At 35.6% G+C, this 16,480-nt stretch overlaps 1 protein-coding gene across 1 annotated transcript in view; it reads left to right on the top strand.

Annotated features, from left to right (window-relative positions):
- Positions 1–16,480, top strand: part of GRIK2 (glutamate ionotropic receptor kainate type subunit 2) — a 253,600-nt gene that overhangs the window by 230,790 nt on the left and 6,330 nt on the right. Inside the window, exon 15 of the mRNA XM_088533518.1 lies at positions 7,998–8,248. Coding sequence (XP_088389644.1) covers positions 7,998–8,248 — 251 coding nt within the window. The remainder of the gene's footprint in view (positions 1–7,997; positions 8,249–16,480) is intronic.

Raw genomic sequence — 16,480 nt, forward strand, 5'->3', positions numbered from 1 at the left:
TTGAACACGTTGATCAAATCTTCTCTCAGCTTTCTCTTCTCCAGACTAAACAGGCCCAGCTCACTTAGTCTTCCCTCATAAGATAGGTGCTCCAGTCCCTTAATCATCTTCATGGCTCTCTGCTGGACCCTCTCTAGAAGCTCCATGTCCTTCTTGTACTGGGGAGCCCAGAACTGCATACAGGTGCGACCTCACCAGAGCAGAGTAGAGGGGGAGGATCGCCTCCCTCAACCTGCTGGCAACACTCCTCCTGATGCAGGCCAGGACCCCATTGGCCTTGGCCATGAGGGCACATTGCTGCCTCATGGTTAACTTGTTGTCCAACAAGACTCCCAAAACCCTCTCTGTGGAGCTGCTTTCCAGCAGGTCAACCCCTAGTCTGTACTGGTGCCTGGGGTTATTCTTCCCCTGGTGTAGGACCCTGCACTTGTCCTTGTTGAACCTCATGAGGTTCTTCTCTGCCCAACTCTCCTTTCTGTCTAGGTCCCTCTGAATGGCAGCACAGCCCTCAGGAGTGTTAGCCACTCCTCCCTGTTTGGTATCATCTGCAGACTTGCTGAGGGTGCACTCTGCCCCCTCATCCAAGTCATTGATGAACAAGTTGAAGAGCACTGGGGCCAGTACTGACCCTTGTGGGACACCAATAGCCACAGGCCTCCAGCTAGACTCGGCCCCATTTATCATTACCCTCTGGGCTCTGCCATTCAGCCAGTCCTCAATCCACCTCACTGTCCACTAGTCCAGTCCCATACTTCTTGAGCTTCCCTATGAGGATGTTACGGGAGGCTGTGTTGAAAGCCTTGCTGAAGTTAAGGTAGACAAAATTCACAGTGCTTCCATCATCCATCCATCCAGTCACCTCATTGCAGAAGACTATCAATCAGGTTCATCAAACACAACTTTCCTGTAGTGAATCCATGCTGACTACTCCTGTTCACCTTCTTTTCTTTGACATACCTAGAGATGATCTCTAGGATGAGCTGCTCCATCACCTTTCCAGGTACAGAGGTAAGGCTGAGCAGCCTGTAGTTTCCTGGGCCCTCCCTCTTGCCTTGAAGACTGGAGTGATGTTGGCTTTCTTCTAGTCCTCTGGTATCTCCCCTGCACTCCATGACCTCTCAAAGATGATGGAGAGTGGCTGACCAATACCTCCCGCCAGTTCCCTCAGCACTCTTGGGTGCATCCCGTCCGGGCCCATGGATTTATGAGCATCCAGTTTGCCTAGATAATCCCTAATGCAATCCTCCTCGACCAGTGGAAAGTCCTCCTCTCTCCTGGTTCTCTCTTTTGTCTCCAGACCTTGTAAATCAAATTAGGGTAGAGAAATCTGCATGGAAAATTTATAGTCAGCTTCTCTTATTTATTACAGGGATTACAAATATATGAAACATGACTTGATAGAACAGTAGCAGATTCTTATTATTATCCATAAATATAGCATGAAAGTTTGTAGGAAACAAAAGTCTGAAGTTGTTCCCGTTTATGTAACTTAAATAAAGATTGCGTGATAAAATGGTACTGCTCTTAGATGTAACCAACAGCCACTTGATGCCTCATTCATGATAATAAATCTAATGGCAAAATGCCATATGGGAAATCAGCGTGATCTCTGCAAAGTCAGGGACCGGGTTTGCACATCTGGGCAACTTCTGATATGACCCAAAGCTTTTCTCATATTTTCATTATAGTCTGTCTGCCTGCCTGAAATCTTCATGTCTTGTAAAACTGCATATAACATTTTCTTAAGCTTGCTTTGTTCACCTGTTTGTTGCTGTGTAGTGTTGCAAAATTTCCCACAAAGGCGGCTGTTATTTGCAAATCTTTCATATGCAAGTGATGCAGGTTTACAAAGCAAATGTAAAAAAAAAATCAATATATAATATAAACTAGTTTTAACTACAATAAAAATATTATCATTTAGTAGTACAGATTTCAACATAGGTATTCTATGGCTGCACAGTTCTACAGTAACAGAGATAATAACACATTCAGCGTATGACCTTTGCTGTGAACTTTCTTTGGTGTTATAGTCTCTATAAAATAACCTTGCTAAATTTCACTCTTTGCATTCAGTATTTATGCTTATGGCCATGCTTTAGACCTGAGTGTTTACAGTCATAATCAGAGCAGTATAATTTTTTCAATTTCACTGTGTTAAAATGCAAAAGAAATAGAATGTGCATATCTAACACAATAATATAATTCTAATCTGAATATGTACAATAGTGAGGAAAAAATCTTGTTCATATTCAGATTATCCTGATACTAAAAAAAAGAGAATAGAGGAAAACTGTAAATTAACAAGTAAAACTTGTATCATCATCCCTTCAATATTTCATAGTGGACAACTGTTCTATATGCATGTTTTTATATGCATTCACTCACCAGTGAAGGACAAATATGTTTTGAGCTACTCACAACTTAGCACACCTAATGATTTCCCAAGTCCAGGTGCTAAAGACAAAAACATGAAAGGGAGAATGAATGGCTGTTGTAGTCATAATAAATCTCCCTTTTATTTCATTTACTTTTAATATCAGTTGTATTTAATTCTTGTAGTTAGAGAATTATGAGAAAATTAATATGAAATAAGTCTCAGATAAATGATCTTTCTTGGTTACAACTGATTAAGATGGTCATAGTTTTAGAAAACTACATGAACATCTTAAAAACTTTTCTATAGAGAAAGGATCAGACATTTGGTGAGTTGATGGTAATAAACATGAAGAGGTGAAAAAAGTTAGACAACACAAGAACTTGTGAAAAGTTTTTCATTACAGTTTGCATAAAATACTAATTTAAACAGTTCCATGATTCTTAATAGAGATTTGTCTTTTTGCAGACATCTGTGAAAAGCAGCTCAGAAGTGATATTATATATATGTATTTATACATGCACACAAAAGGAATGGTGAGATGGGAATGTTTGGGGTTTGTGAGGAATATGTGGGATTTGGTTTTGAATCTGTTTGCTATTTTAATTAGATAGGGGATAGCTTAGATTGCTGTAAACATCTTCTGAGAATTTTCTGTTGTAATAATTAGAGCTTAATGAATATTTAATGATTACAATATGTCTAAAATTACAGTATGGTAAGGCACACAAGTCTTAATGTAGCATGAAGTGTGCAGGGTTAACAATCAGAACCAGGAAATTCTCCATTTTTTTTTCCTCAGAAATGTTAACTCATCATGATACATATTTGATCTTTGTACATCTTTTGAAAAGAAAGAAACAAACAGAAATCTTTAAAAGCCACAGTTACATATTTAAACCAAAATACAGAATGGGAAATCTGATGTATATGAAACACAGAAAAAATAAGATTACAAATATTATTTATTTCAAAGCTGCCACTTTATTATTTATTCCCTGTGTTATCCATAACATGTAGAGTACTTACTTATGAACATTTAAAAAGTCCTTCATGCTAAGAAGAATTTAAAACTCATGAGGAAATAGAAGGGCAACTCATAGTTTATCAAGAAGTGATTCTATTAATGTTTAAATCAATATAGTATTTTAATGTATTACTCATAAATGCATAGAAAATGTATCTAAATGTTACTCTACTAGACCTTTGTGAAATGTTTATCTTGAAGTCAAAATCAAGATTTTCACACCTTTTTATATTAAAAAGAGCTATATCCACTGAAAAATTATTTATATACCTGTCATTTTCAGTAAACACTAGAGGCCATGTAAACCTGGGAAGTGTATTTAAACCCTGTATCTCTGGGATGCTTTGTTACTAATTTATATGTACCTTAGAGGTGAGAATTCTGTAATGTCTGAGCATTTCATAAATATAAAACACCAAATTTGCTCTGAGGCATAGAGCTAGAAAACAGGAAGAATGTTTCACTTACCATAACAAAGAAAGTCTGTATCAAAGCTATCTGCATCCTAAATCCTGATCTAATACAATGACCACAGGACTGTTCTGTGCTCTAAAAAATAACAGTCTAATTGATGCCTGTAGAAGGGACTAATTTTGCTACTGAGAACATATTTTCATCAGTATACATATGTGTGTGTAAATATATTTGATAGCCTTCAGGAGAGGTGAGGACATGAATCTCCTCTGGTATCTAACATACTTTGTTGGTGTGGCTTGCATAATTATTTATTTGGAGTAAAGTAGGATCTGCTCCCATATCAGGTAGGTCCTCTCCTCTTCCTTTTTTCTCCCTCTCCTCTCCCTTTTCTTCAGTGTAGTGAGTTGTTTGCTTCCTACAAATGCCAAAGAATTTTAATAATCTATCACATCCCCAGATACTGTAATGATATTACTCCTTGACCCAGAAAGGGTCCTCATTAGCCCTTTGCTCGGTAAATATGAGCTACTGTTCAGGATGGACCGAGGGACAGGTCGCTCTCAGGCAGCCTCTCCTTTCTTCAGGTGTTGCTTGGAGACTTTTGGATCCATAGGCAGGAAGAAAGAACAAAGCTGAGATGACCCTTCTGTCTACCCCTTCCTGCCATCCCAATGAGAGAGGGTTAGGGAGCAAAGCTGGCTCTGCCTGTTAAAAGAAAAACAGTGAAATGAAACTGTTTCTGCTGTTATCCTTGCCCCTTAGCTGCCTATTGCTTTGTTATAACTGTGGCTGTCAGTCTTTATTGCCCAGTGCTGAGTTTGTTACAGATTACTAAAAGGTATTTCAGGGCCTGTGATGAATGCAGTTATAGGCTGTTGAGTTTTTTCCCATGGATTCTTGTGGGCTAAACACCTACTGCACAATTTTGTGTAAATGACAACCCATTGAGTCTTGTGTCTGTCATGCCTATGTGTGAAACTTCAGAGAAAGTGAACTTCACATACTGTATCACCAGTTATCCCTGAGCAAGCAATGGCTTTCCCAAAGGCCCAGACTGAAATTTATGTTGTATAAAGTTTCATCAGTCATGGTAACTGATGGAAAAAGATAACAGACTGTTTGACAAACAAAACTTCCAAGTGTGATCCAACTGCATGTGCAGCTGGATTGATGTCAGAACATTTAATCTGTGATTATAGTGGTTTAAGTGTGAGAAAAATGCAGATATACCAAGATTTAAGAGATTCTACTCATCCCCAGTAGTATAAATGGAGTTAGGCAAAGACCTTAATGGAAACTTTGGCTATGCCTGCATTGAAATCAGACTATGACTTTAGTTTATATATATTTACCCACACTAACTTTAGGGTAGATACATCTGTCTAGTTCAACTGCAGTGTGAATGAGTTCATGCTGGAAAAGAAACTTTCCCAAAAGATTGCCCTTTTATTTTTAATTTTAATTACTACTTGTTACAATGCAGTTGACCCATACTGATCGCAGTGCTTCCTCTTTTCCACTGATGAAACCAGAACCTGAACTGGTTCCTATGCTCAAAATAAACTAGTACAAACAGGGGCACCAATTTTCAAGTTTCAAAATACCAAACAATTTGTAGAAATTTTTTCTCTTAATAAAATGACTCAGAGTGATGGAATATAAACAAGTTTCAGCATATACAAACTGGTTCAGCATACACTTAATGAAGGATGGAGGGGGATAATGTCATTCATTTCTATTTGCTTAGAGCCAAATTCACTTACATAGTTTCCACTATACTCCAAATCTTTTAAGAGTGTTTGATATTTACCACATGAATGAATAAAAAAGGTAATAAGAATAAACAGGTAGCAGATTTTACTGAATTTTACTGAAGTATTTTCAAGATCAAGTAATGAGATATAGTAAATATAAACATTGTAGTAAGCCTTGTAATCTGTCTAGTCCAGAAATACATGTACAAAAATTGCAAATTAGTCATACAAATTGATACAAATACCAATACAAATTGATGAAATGAGTTAGTATTTGAATGCGTGCTCCCAATACAATCCTTTTAATCTCGATTAATTGTACTTTCCATGAATTTTTCATTTTATTTATTTTTTAAGTACTTCAAATGTATTAGAAATGTATGTGTACAAATCTGGTCCTTAGAATATATAAGTAATAGATGAAGAATAGTTGGTGCTGCCTATATTTAGACCAACAGAAAGCAAGGAAACAAAATGCAAATCAGTTTAATTAGAAAGCAACCTAGCAAATCAGAAGATGGCTTAGACTTTATATCAAGAGATATCAATTATATTAAGATATAATGCTATTTAAGTTGTTGTTGTTAAATATTTATAGGCAACACTGTGCAGAAAAAATCTCCCAAAGATTATAGAATGCACTTACCCTTCCCCAGACTCTTGTGGACTAATCACTTTCCTTCTTCCATTTGACTGAAGAAATGTAGATGCTTTTGCAAAATTCCACTATTGTCAGAATGGTGTAAAATGCTGTGACTTAGGCTCCTGTCTATGCAGGGAGTAGAAGAAGAATTTTCTTTCATCTCTGTTTTGCTTACAGTCCTATATAAATACAATTTAGCTCCGAGTACAGGAGTCATTATTCCTCGGACAGAGAAAAGAACTTGGGGTCTTGCAACTTTACTTTTAGGTTTTTGTCCACTTATTATTCTGGAACAAAGGAACAAAGCCCAGAGCATTTTCTAATTAATGGTTCATTCTGTGCTTTATTTCCAGGCTGATTACAGTAGCCCTTCCCACCAGCTACATTCTCATGGCAAGTCCTAAGTGTCTAGAAACAAAGAAATTCAAACGTGTGCTTTCCAAAAATGATATAATATGTTCCACTAATGCATTCCTTCAGCCCCTTCTACATAGATATATGAAACAGTCAAATGGGCAGCATCTCTCTAACAGGATGCTGAGGAATTTTTTCGAAGGATAACAAGTCAATGGAAATAAATTTTATTAGCAGATGAAGATACTGCATAAAATTATAACTTGTAAATAGCATTGTTAGAAAAAAAAAAAAGAAAAAACAGAAGGTATCCTTCATAGAGCTGTTTTCCTATCAACTTCACGTAAATGAGGCAGTGTCATGGCTTTCCATCAACTCTTTTTACCAGGATTTCTTAACTACATTAATGAAAAGTCTTTTGTTCCTCTTTTCAAAGCAGGAGAAGAATGATGTCTTTGTTCTCTCCTTAAACATTACACAAAATATGAACAAGAAAGTATTGTTTAGTTGTAACCATTCAGAAAAGAAATCTTTCTCATTTACCAGCATTTTTAATCGATGTAAATTGTAAAATGCTCATTGAAAAATCTCTGTGTTCCACATAAAGAGAAAAAAACAAAAAAAAAGCTGATGACATAGGAGACATAACACTTTACCCTGAAAACTGCACTTTGATACATGGGTATGTTCAGAAGCTCTGAAATTATCCTATGTGATTTTTAGGGAATATTAGATTATAAGAAAAAATATATTTTAAAATATGCAAACTCACATCCTTGTTGTCCAACACGTCTGTCTTTCTGATTGCATTACTACCTGGTAATATGAATATTCATTTCATATGAAATAAATAAGTGCTTGCAAGTTGTCATGAACATATGACATTCTATCAAATACAGACTTTTATGTCTTAGTTTCGAAGACTGACTTTTTTTTTATTTAATAAGTAATGGTGTAAAGTGCCTTTTACATGTTACGGGCTTTAGATGATGAAACAGTAGCCTGCAGATTTAAGCACATAGATCTGATTCTACTGCATTATAATTAAAAGGTGGATGTAAATTAAAAGGTGTATACTTTTCAGCTGAGTTTAATACTTGAATATGAAGATGTTTGAAGATGTGAGATTGAGTGTGCTATGATTATTAGTTTGTAACATCAAGTTTCCTGGCTTACAGACAGCAGTGGTTGAGTCAAGTTTTCTCTGTGTGTGTATGTGAGTGTGTGCACACTTGTAGATTTGTATTTATGTGACCGATGTGAGCATGGTTGTCTGTAAATGTTTTTTTCTGTAGTAATTTATGGTTGTAAAACAAGAGGATCTAATTGTTCTCATGATGATTTCTTACACTTCAGTCTTCTAAGGAGTACCACCTACCTTTCCTTACAATATACATGAATGCAAAAATTTCCCTGTGATCTCTTTAGGTTCTCCCTATAGAGACAAGATCACTATAGCAATTCTTCAGCTGCAAGAAGAGGGCAAGCTCCACATGATGAAGGAGAAATGGTGGAGAGGCAATGGCTGCCCGGAGGAGGAAAGCAAAGAGGCCAGTGCTTTGGGAGTTCAAAATATTGGAGGAATCTTCATCGTGTTGGCAGCAGGATTGGTGCTTTCTGTCTTTGTCGCTGTTGGGGAGTTTTTGTACAAATCAAAAAAAAATGCCCAGTTGGAAAAGGTAAATATTGTCTTTTCCTATTTAATTTTATAATGATGGTTAATTCAGATAATAGTTTAAACTTCCAATAGACAAATGCAGGTGCATACTGATTATTTATCATATAATGCAGTACTTAAATGACAAAGGATCACAACAGAGTACCCAAAGTTCTATATTTACAGCTTGTAATTTGTCTTCAATATGTTTAATTGTAGCCAGCTTTCAGGACAAGTGACTATTTCTCCTCTTATTCAAGCCTGAAAAAAGACAGCTTTTTACTCCTGGAAGTTCACTGCAGTTAATTTTATGGATGAAGAAGAAATCCGAAACTGTAATGGGAAACAAATTAATCTTCTGCTGATAATTCTGATTTTCAAAGACGTAACTGTCTGTAGCTCAAAGTAAAAAATCTAAAAATGTCTCTATAGAAATGTTCTTTCCAGAAGGTTACACTTGAAAAAGTTGTTCTGGTAGCATCTAGAAAAAATTACATTAATCTGATTCTTAATGGTTTTACTACAGATTATGAATTGATGTCCTGCAATTTAAAACTCAGTTTTGAAAATTGTACTTTCTATTTGTACAACAACAATACTGTAACTGTGCCAAAACTACTAAGATTTTTTGTAAAATTCTTAGTGGGAATAATCAATTGTGTATATTAAAAAAAAAAAGAACCTCTCTATATAACCATGTTTAAAACCTACGCTCAATCTATATATTTTATTGCTATGACATATTCTGAATTTTTTAAATGGAGAGAAACTGTGCATTTTTTGTACTATTTTTTTCCTTAAGATTAGTTTGTGGCCCAAGTCAATTCCTATATTTGTGTTTAGCAACTTAGTTTAATAAAATAAGTAGCAAATTCAACAGACGCATTTATATTAATATTTTCCAGATGCTACTAGTGAATTTTTGTAATTGAATTATTATTCAGAAAACTTAAGATTTGTATTCAGTCCTTTTAAGCTACCTTTTGGTATGCAAGTGTCCTTTAATGAATATACTGTTAAAGACATTTTTTTGCTATAACACACAATGGCAGTGCGAGATCACAAAATTCTAAAGAGATTTTGAACAAGGGTACATTTTATTATATTGTAAAAAGACCATTCAGTTTCTCTTATTTATCATACTATAGGATGATTCATTTCTGTTCACCTACTATTGAAGTGTTGTGTTTCTGAAAAACATAATTGTGAGGAAAAAATAACATTTACTTAAATAACCTATGTAAATCTCAATAACTTTATACATTCCTAAGGTTAATATGGATTTCATATGGATTTCACTCTGATTTAACTCTTATGGACTTTTAAGAAATATTTATTCAGAAAAATAAGACTATTTGATAAAAATTTTGTAACACCGGTTGCTTAGTGTTTTTTAGAGTTTGAGACCTTACTGGACACTAACACCATGACTTAACTATAGAAAATTGTGTGAGGAAGCAAAAAAAAAAAAAATCCTCTCCCAGGACCACAGACCTTCAGTGGATGTCTTCCTATCCCTCCCCAAAATATAGTAGATGCCTGCTGCCTAGGAAAGGGATGAGTAGCAGCAATAGAGGGGAGGTAAAAGGTACAGTCGACTATCTCCTGTCGCTGCAGCTCCTCTGCTGGAATGGGTGCACCCTGCAGATAGACCTGCCTTGGCCATCCCTTAGGGAGGGAGGAGGCACCTGTTTTTTGTAGCATTGATTCATTTAGTTTCATTATATCAGTATATCTGTGTATTATCTATAAGTATTTGGAGACAGGAAAGATCAAAGGTCACATTAAAAGCTAAGGAAACAAAAGAAATCAGATATCTTTACATGGATTAATATGTGAAGTTTCCTGGGACACAGTTGACCATAACAACATGTATATCCATTTTTATGTTATACAAAACACATATAGTTGCACTTCCATTATGGCAGAAGACCTTCAATGAAGATTTTAGGTGCATAATTTTGCTAAGAAATGCTAATGCTAATTTTGCTAATGCTAAGAAATAATGTTTCTTAGCATTTTTGCTTTCCTGTCATGTACATGTACAGAGATGTTGTGTGTGGTAAAGAGTGAGACCTCCAAAGAAATTGAACTCAGCAAAGCAGCAGACAGAATTGTGTATTTTTTTTTTCTGCAAACTGCTAAATTTCATGACAAAAGTGGATCAAAGCATTCATGTTCTCAATCTCCTCAAAAACTGGATAGCAACTTATGACCCCACTGCAGTCTTTCTATAAAGCAGACATTGATGAGCAGAATGGGACACCTATTTGTACCACCGCAGCATTTGCTAGACACTGAGGAATTTCTGTTTTATTGACACCTTTTCAAAAAAAGATAAGCCTTAATAAGATTGAAGTTAGTCTGTCAGTCATCAACACTTCTATGGCTAGTCTGTTTGAAAAATGAATGTCCTAATTTACTAAGAATTTTCAACAATATCCAGGTCTGATGAGTGTGAAAAGAACAATATATGGACTCAATTCAGCTATCATTTGTAGCCATTCAAAATCGACTGAACAATCAACAGGTCAGAACAAAGTCTGCTTGTGAAAAAATAAGAGATGCACATATGTTCGTCGTATGTACGATGAGATATACGTCGTTCCTTAACTGTTTGTTTTATTAGAGGAGATCTGGTCAGAGGCTTCCTATAATACAAAATATGTCAAGTTGAATCTAAAAAGGTGCTGAATTGATGATACCAGCAGAGTATTTCTGGAGTTAAATGAGCAAATTGCAAATGAAAAATTATTTGAAATAACCTCTCTGAAATACATTTTTTATAATTGAATAAATAGGCAATGCAAACAATAAATGTATTGATATTGGTTTATCTTTTACAGTCATTTTCTAAGGAAGACAGAATCAATTTATTTTCCATAGTAAATAATTCAGGATTAAACTGCAGAGCTGAGTTGAGAAAACTCATTCTAGATGTTGTAATGAATGTGTACTGAAAATTCTTAGCAGTTTATAGAGTTGGACCCAAAGTGGACATCAGTAGCTGTAGGTCATGAAAGACCCATGAGTCACTTATAAATGCATTTTACTTACAACAGCAGGTTTTGCTAAAGTAGTTAGAAAATATGAATGCCGAACTGTGAACTTCATATGAGACTATGTCTTTGAAGACAAAAAAACTTAACTGGTTGACACTTGCCCAAAATATGATATGTTCACAAAATTTTCAAACATTTACAGGAAATTGCACAAAACATGCTTTGGTTTCGATAACATAAGGATACCAAGAATAGACTCTCAGATTTTGGCTATTTCAAAAATTCCTGGAGCATGCTGAGCTGCAGTGAACTTAAGTCCTGCTAGTAACTGGCCCATAAAGCACTAGGTTAAGTGTTATTTTACTATCATTGCCAATACTTTGAATTTGCTGTGTGCCTAGACCAAATACTCAAGTAATGGGATAACCTAGATTGTATTTTGATCTAAATATCACCTCTAGTCCTATATTAAGTCTCACTTTTTTCAGAGGATGGGTTGGAAATGCATGTGTAGCAAACTCCTTTTCTGTGATGGCATTTAGCAGCAGGATAGGGCAGGTGGAAAGTGAGGTTCAGAGGCTGTCTGGGCTGCATTCCTTCGGAGTAACCACAAGATGGTGCCTTGAATTTTTCAAGAAAAAAAATAATTGTTGCTTTTTAATAGAGTTGTGTCACGGTGCTCTCCTATTATTCTCTTGCAGGCTTTTTAAAAGTGCTAAAGACTTATACCCTTTCCTTTTGTTTATAATACAAACATCTAATTATGTTATCTACTTGGATGCATGTTATTAAGTAGACCTTTTTTATCTAGCCAGTCTTGACAATAAATGCTTAGCCATTACACTTTATAATTGCTTTTGCTTGTGGATGACCTGCTCCTTGATTTTAACAGGCACTTAGAGGGCAGTGAATATGCAGTGGTAGAAACAGAAGCCATTTAAAACAATTATTATGTCCTTTTTTTGTTGATGTGTTTCACTATGTTATGGTTTTATGCCCATTATATAAATTTATCTTTGTATAGCTCACATTATTATCATAAAGACAGGGAAAATATTGACCTTGAAGACTATTCATATTTAGCATAATATACTGATAGTTCTCATTTTGATAATTTATTGGCCTTTCTTTCATTTACATCTTCAAAAAAAAAGTATTTTTTGATATTAGTTTCATTTCAATACCACCTACACACTATATACTACTATAAGAGTAAGCTATGTAGCTTACTGGAAAAATTTACTCTTGTCAGGTATTACTTATACAATGTTTTAGGATGAAGTTCACTGTGTTGCTGAAGGCTGTGACAAGCGTATGTAGAACATTACTTGTCCCTGCAGAGAGGGGACCTTATATGTATCCTGGTCATAATACTTTGGAGAGAAAGGCTTTTCCTTGAGAAATTTTTGGTTTTCTTGCTGTAGTGGACCCATGTCCTTTGCACAAAGCATGAAAAGGCCAAGGGTTGCTAGGGTGAAGAAACTATTGTGCTGTTCATTTGACACCATATCCTGTTAGTTCTTCTGTCAGAGACAATTTAATTATTCTTGATATATTTTCTTGAAACGAATCCAAATGCTGACAGAGGTTTGTTTCATCGAGGTTCTTCTACAGTTTGGTTGCACCTGCATAAATATAATTCTGTAGGTTTGTGATTGCTCCTTTTTAGAATCAAACTGAGCAAAGTGCAACTCATTGCTCACATTGATTGGTTTCACTGATCGCCAGACATGAAACTTGTCCTAAGTAGATCGGTCTTACAGGAAGAAGTTAACCAATACTGACACACTGTAAATGCTTATTTTATCAACAAGATGTATAGAAAGTGAATATTTCGATTTCTGTTTTAATTGTTGTATTAGCAATAATGCAAAACAAAACCACTGCAATACTGTCATATGAAAAATTGAAATATTTTTAGGTTCTGTTATTACTTTAACAGGATTTTTTATTTCATGTTTTTTCCCAAATTTTATTTATTTTTTTCTCGATCCTTTCACAAAAAAAAATGCAGGTGTGTCAGTGTTACTGCAGTTCAGATCATGTTCCTAATAGTTTGATATTAAAAGCATTTTGTATTTGGGGTAGAGCTTTATAATAGTTCTTGAGCAATCCCAACATAATTCCCAACACAATGTTTTTTGTTGTTATTGTTTGTTTTTGTTGTGTTGTTGTTTTCAAGTTCAAAAGGTTTTAAAGGTGAAGGGCCTGCTCCTCAGGCTACAATGAATAAAATATGTGGAAATTTGTCATAAAGCAAAGGCAAAAGATTTGGTATCTATATCCCAGTAAACTTTTATAAAACATACAGTCAGTGATTTAGTCTGAATTGTCATATCACATTTTGTACCAGGGTAATTTTTAGTATTAGACAGGAGAAAGAATAGCTGCTGTGACAGTTCATGAGAGAAAATGTTTTTGCAGCTTTGGCATATCTGCATTCTGCAGATGCAGTTGGAAAACTTATATCATCCTGTACTCCTTGGAGCACTCTATGGGGTGCATGGATTTGTTCGGCTTACTTCTGTGTGCATGTATACAGGCTATTTGAGAACGAGGTATGAATTACAATTCAATGCCTTCTTCAAAATGTTTTTTATGGAGTATTAGAGGATATTTTGCAACGGCAGGAGCTGTGAAAAAAAATAATGGAAAAGATCTGAAAAGACAAAATTGGAGAAACAAAATTGAAATTATGATATTGATTTGACTATGACATTTTTCAAATACTTTGCAAACAATAAAACATTTAAAACAAGTTTTCTATTTCAATTTTTAATTGCAGCTGAACCAGTGTTTATTTGATAATGGATATTGGTAATGCTTTTTTTTTTGAATTTCTTAATTTCTGTCATTCAAGAAACAAAGAAGAGACAGATTGGAAATGTGAGTAAAACTGTCTGTTTTACACCAAAATCATATTGTGCAAGCACAGATGTAGGGATGTCATTTCAAATGCGCTTGTTATTGCTCCACAGATATTCCATATTGCTCCATAGGTGAAAGATTATGTCTTAAGATCTGGTCTGGTTATGGAATACCTTATGTTTGACACAGAGAAGTTATGGTTGAAAGAAAAGAAAGGAAAGGGAAAGGGAAAGGGAAAGGGAAAGGGAAAGGGAAAGGGAAAGGGAAAGGGAAAGGGAAAGGGAAAAGGAAAGGAGAGGGGAGAGGAGGGGAGGGGAGGGGAGGAAAGGAAAGGAAAGGAAAGGAAAGGAAAGGAAAGGAAAGGAAAGGAAAGGAAAGGAAAGGAAAGGAAAGGAAAGGAAAGGAAAGGAAAGGAAAGGAAAGGAAAGGAAAGGAAAGGAAAGGAAAGGAAAGGAAAGGAAAGGAAAGGAAAGGAAAGGAAAGGAAAGGAAAGGAAAGGAAAGGAAAAAGGAAAGGAAAGGAAAGGAAAGGAAAGGAAAGGAAAGGAAAGGAAAGGAAAGGAAAGGAAAGGAAAGGAAAGGAAAGGAAGCCTAACTTGTCATTTTTCTATAGGATGTACAGTTCATTCATCAGTAGAAAGAAGAAACTCAAAATGCAGAACTGTTAACTCCTTTTAAAAAAAATCTTTATTCTCAAGGAGGAGAATACTGTCATATCTTTCTAATAATTTTAAGTGTCCTTCATTTAATATATGAGCCACATCCTCTCTACAAATATTTTAGATTATAAATATTAACTTTTGCATTTTATTTAATTAGCTGCCCTATAGCTACACTTGGTCATAATATCAAGATACTCCAGAACTAAAGTCAAATCAGGAAGCTCAGTGCCAAGCTGTCTAGCTCATCTGATTTAGCATCTTCACTGTAGTATAAGCCTGCAAAAGAACATCAAATACTTTCCATTGCTTTTTAGGTTGAGGAAATATTCTGGACTGCTGGATGAAACCCTGTAAGCTGATATAACTCTTATCATATGGCTATTAATAGTCAGTGTTTCCAAAACAGTAAAAAAATGTAGGCATTAATAATAGCAGTCTCTCTCTACTCAATATGATTTGAGGCCATGACATATTTTTGTTAAGTTTATAAGATCACACAGAATTATGAACTCAGTATATGTTTTTACAGTGAATAATGTACTGTAAACTTTAGCTCAGGATACACACATAAAGGTATTTAGGTACAACTGGACTCAGTTCAGCTGTCCTTAATTTCTAAAATTGCTCTGTAAGATGGACTATTATTTTCAAATTCAAGTATATGTTAGTATATACAGTGTTTTTAATTCAGATAGATTTAATTCCCAAAAGGCTGATTACCTGTCATCACCACTTCCTTTCACCATGCTTGATGATCAACAAGCTTGACTTTCCTTGGAAAAGCAAAGAGTCAATGTGGATTCAGAATCAAAAATGACTGAATGGATGGATACACTTTCACATCCAGTGACTGAGAGCATGGGATCTCAGGTGATTGATTTCAGTGCAGTCAGGATCATCCCTCCTGGAAGTAAAAAAAATACCTTACATAGCTATAACCATTACACACAGAACCATTAAAATCATATGTTGGAATTTGTTCTAAACCACATATGCAGTGCAAAATACACTGTTATTTATTTGCTTAGCACCAACTATGTGACTAAAGTAATACAAATTGCTTAGAGTTGCTATCAACACTTGTTAAACAATAGGTAGCAGTTCCTCCATGGAAATTGCACTGTAGTGATCTATTCTGGAGGAAGTCCTAGATCAGTGTGACAGGCTTCACACCAGTGAAATTTATTGCCACTGACTAATATACAAGTAACAAACAGCCACCAATTCAATCTGGAAACCCAGGCCAAAATTTAGGAACGTGCAGGAATCTGAGGTGGTAAGCCTCTTTCACAAGAGGGCGAGCTAAATCATAAGGGTAGATACTATATTCTAAATGCTCCCCTTTACTTATCCACCATAGAATCTATCTTCCTTGGATTAAACTTTAGCCATACCCTTATTTCAACCACGTACTGGAAGTGCAAAATGACTGCACTATCCTGGTCTGGCGAGAGAGTAGGACTGTGTATCATCTAGATGCTGATGACACCACAGCCCAAATTATCTCATTATCTCCCCAGTGGCCTCATATACATGTTGAAAGGAGAGATGACAGGATGAAACCTTGTGGAATCCTACATGAGAGAGAGCCCTCGGGGCTGATGAGCAATTGTCCCATGCCATCCTCTGGAATTTCTCTGAGAGGAAAAAAGAGTGGAACCACACAAGTGCAATCCCATCTGCCCCAGCCTAGGTCCACAGGTGAGTCAGCAAAATATCATGG

Source organism: Tinamus guttatus, unplaced genomic scaffold (assembly GCF_059628265.1).
Source record: "Tinamus guttatus ecotype Peru unplaced genomic scaffold, ASM5962826v1 Tinamus_guttatus_pri_ptg000506l, whole genome shotgun sequence".
Taxonomy (NCBI): domain Eukaryota; kingdom Metazoa; phylum Chordata; class Aves; order Tinamiformes; family Tinamidae; genus Tinamus; species Tinamus guttatus.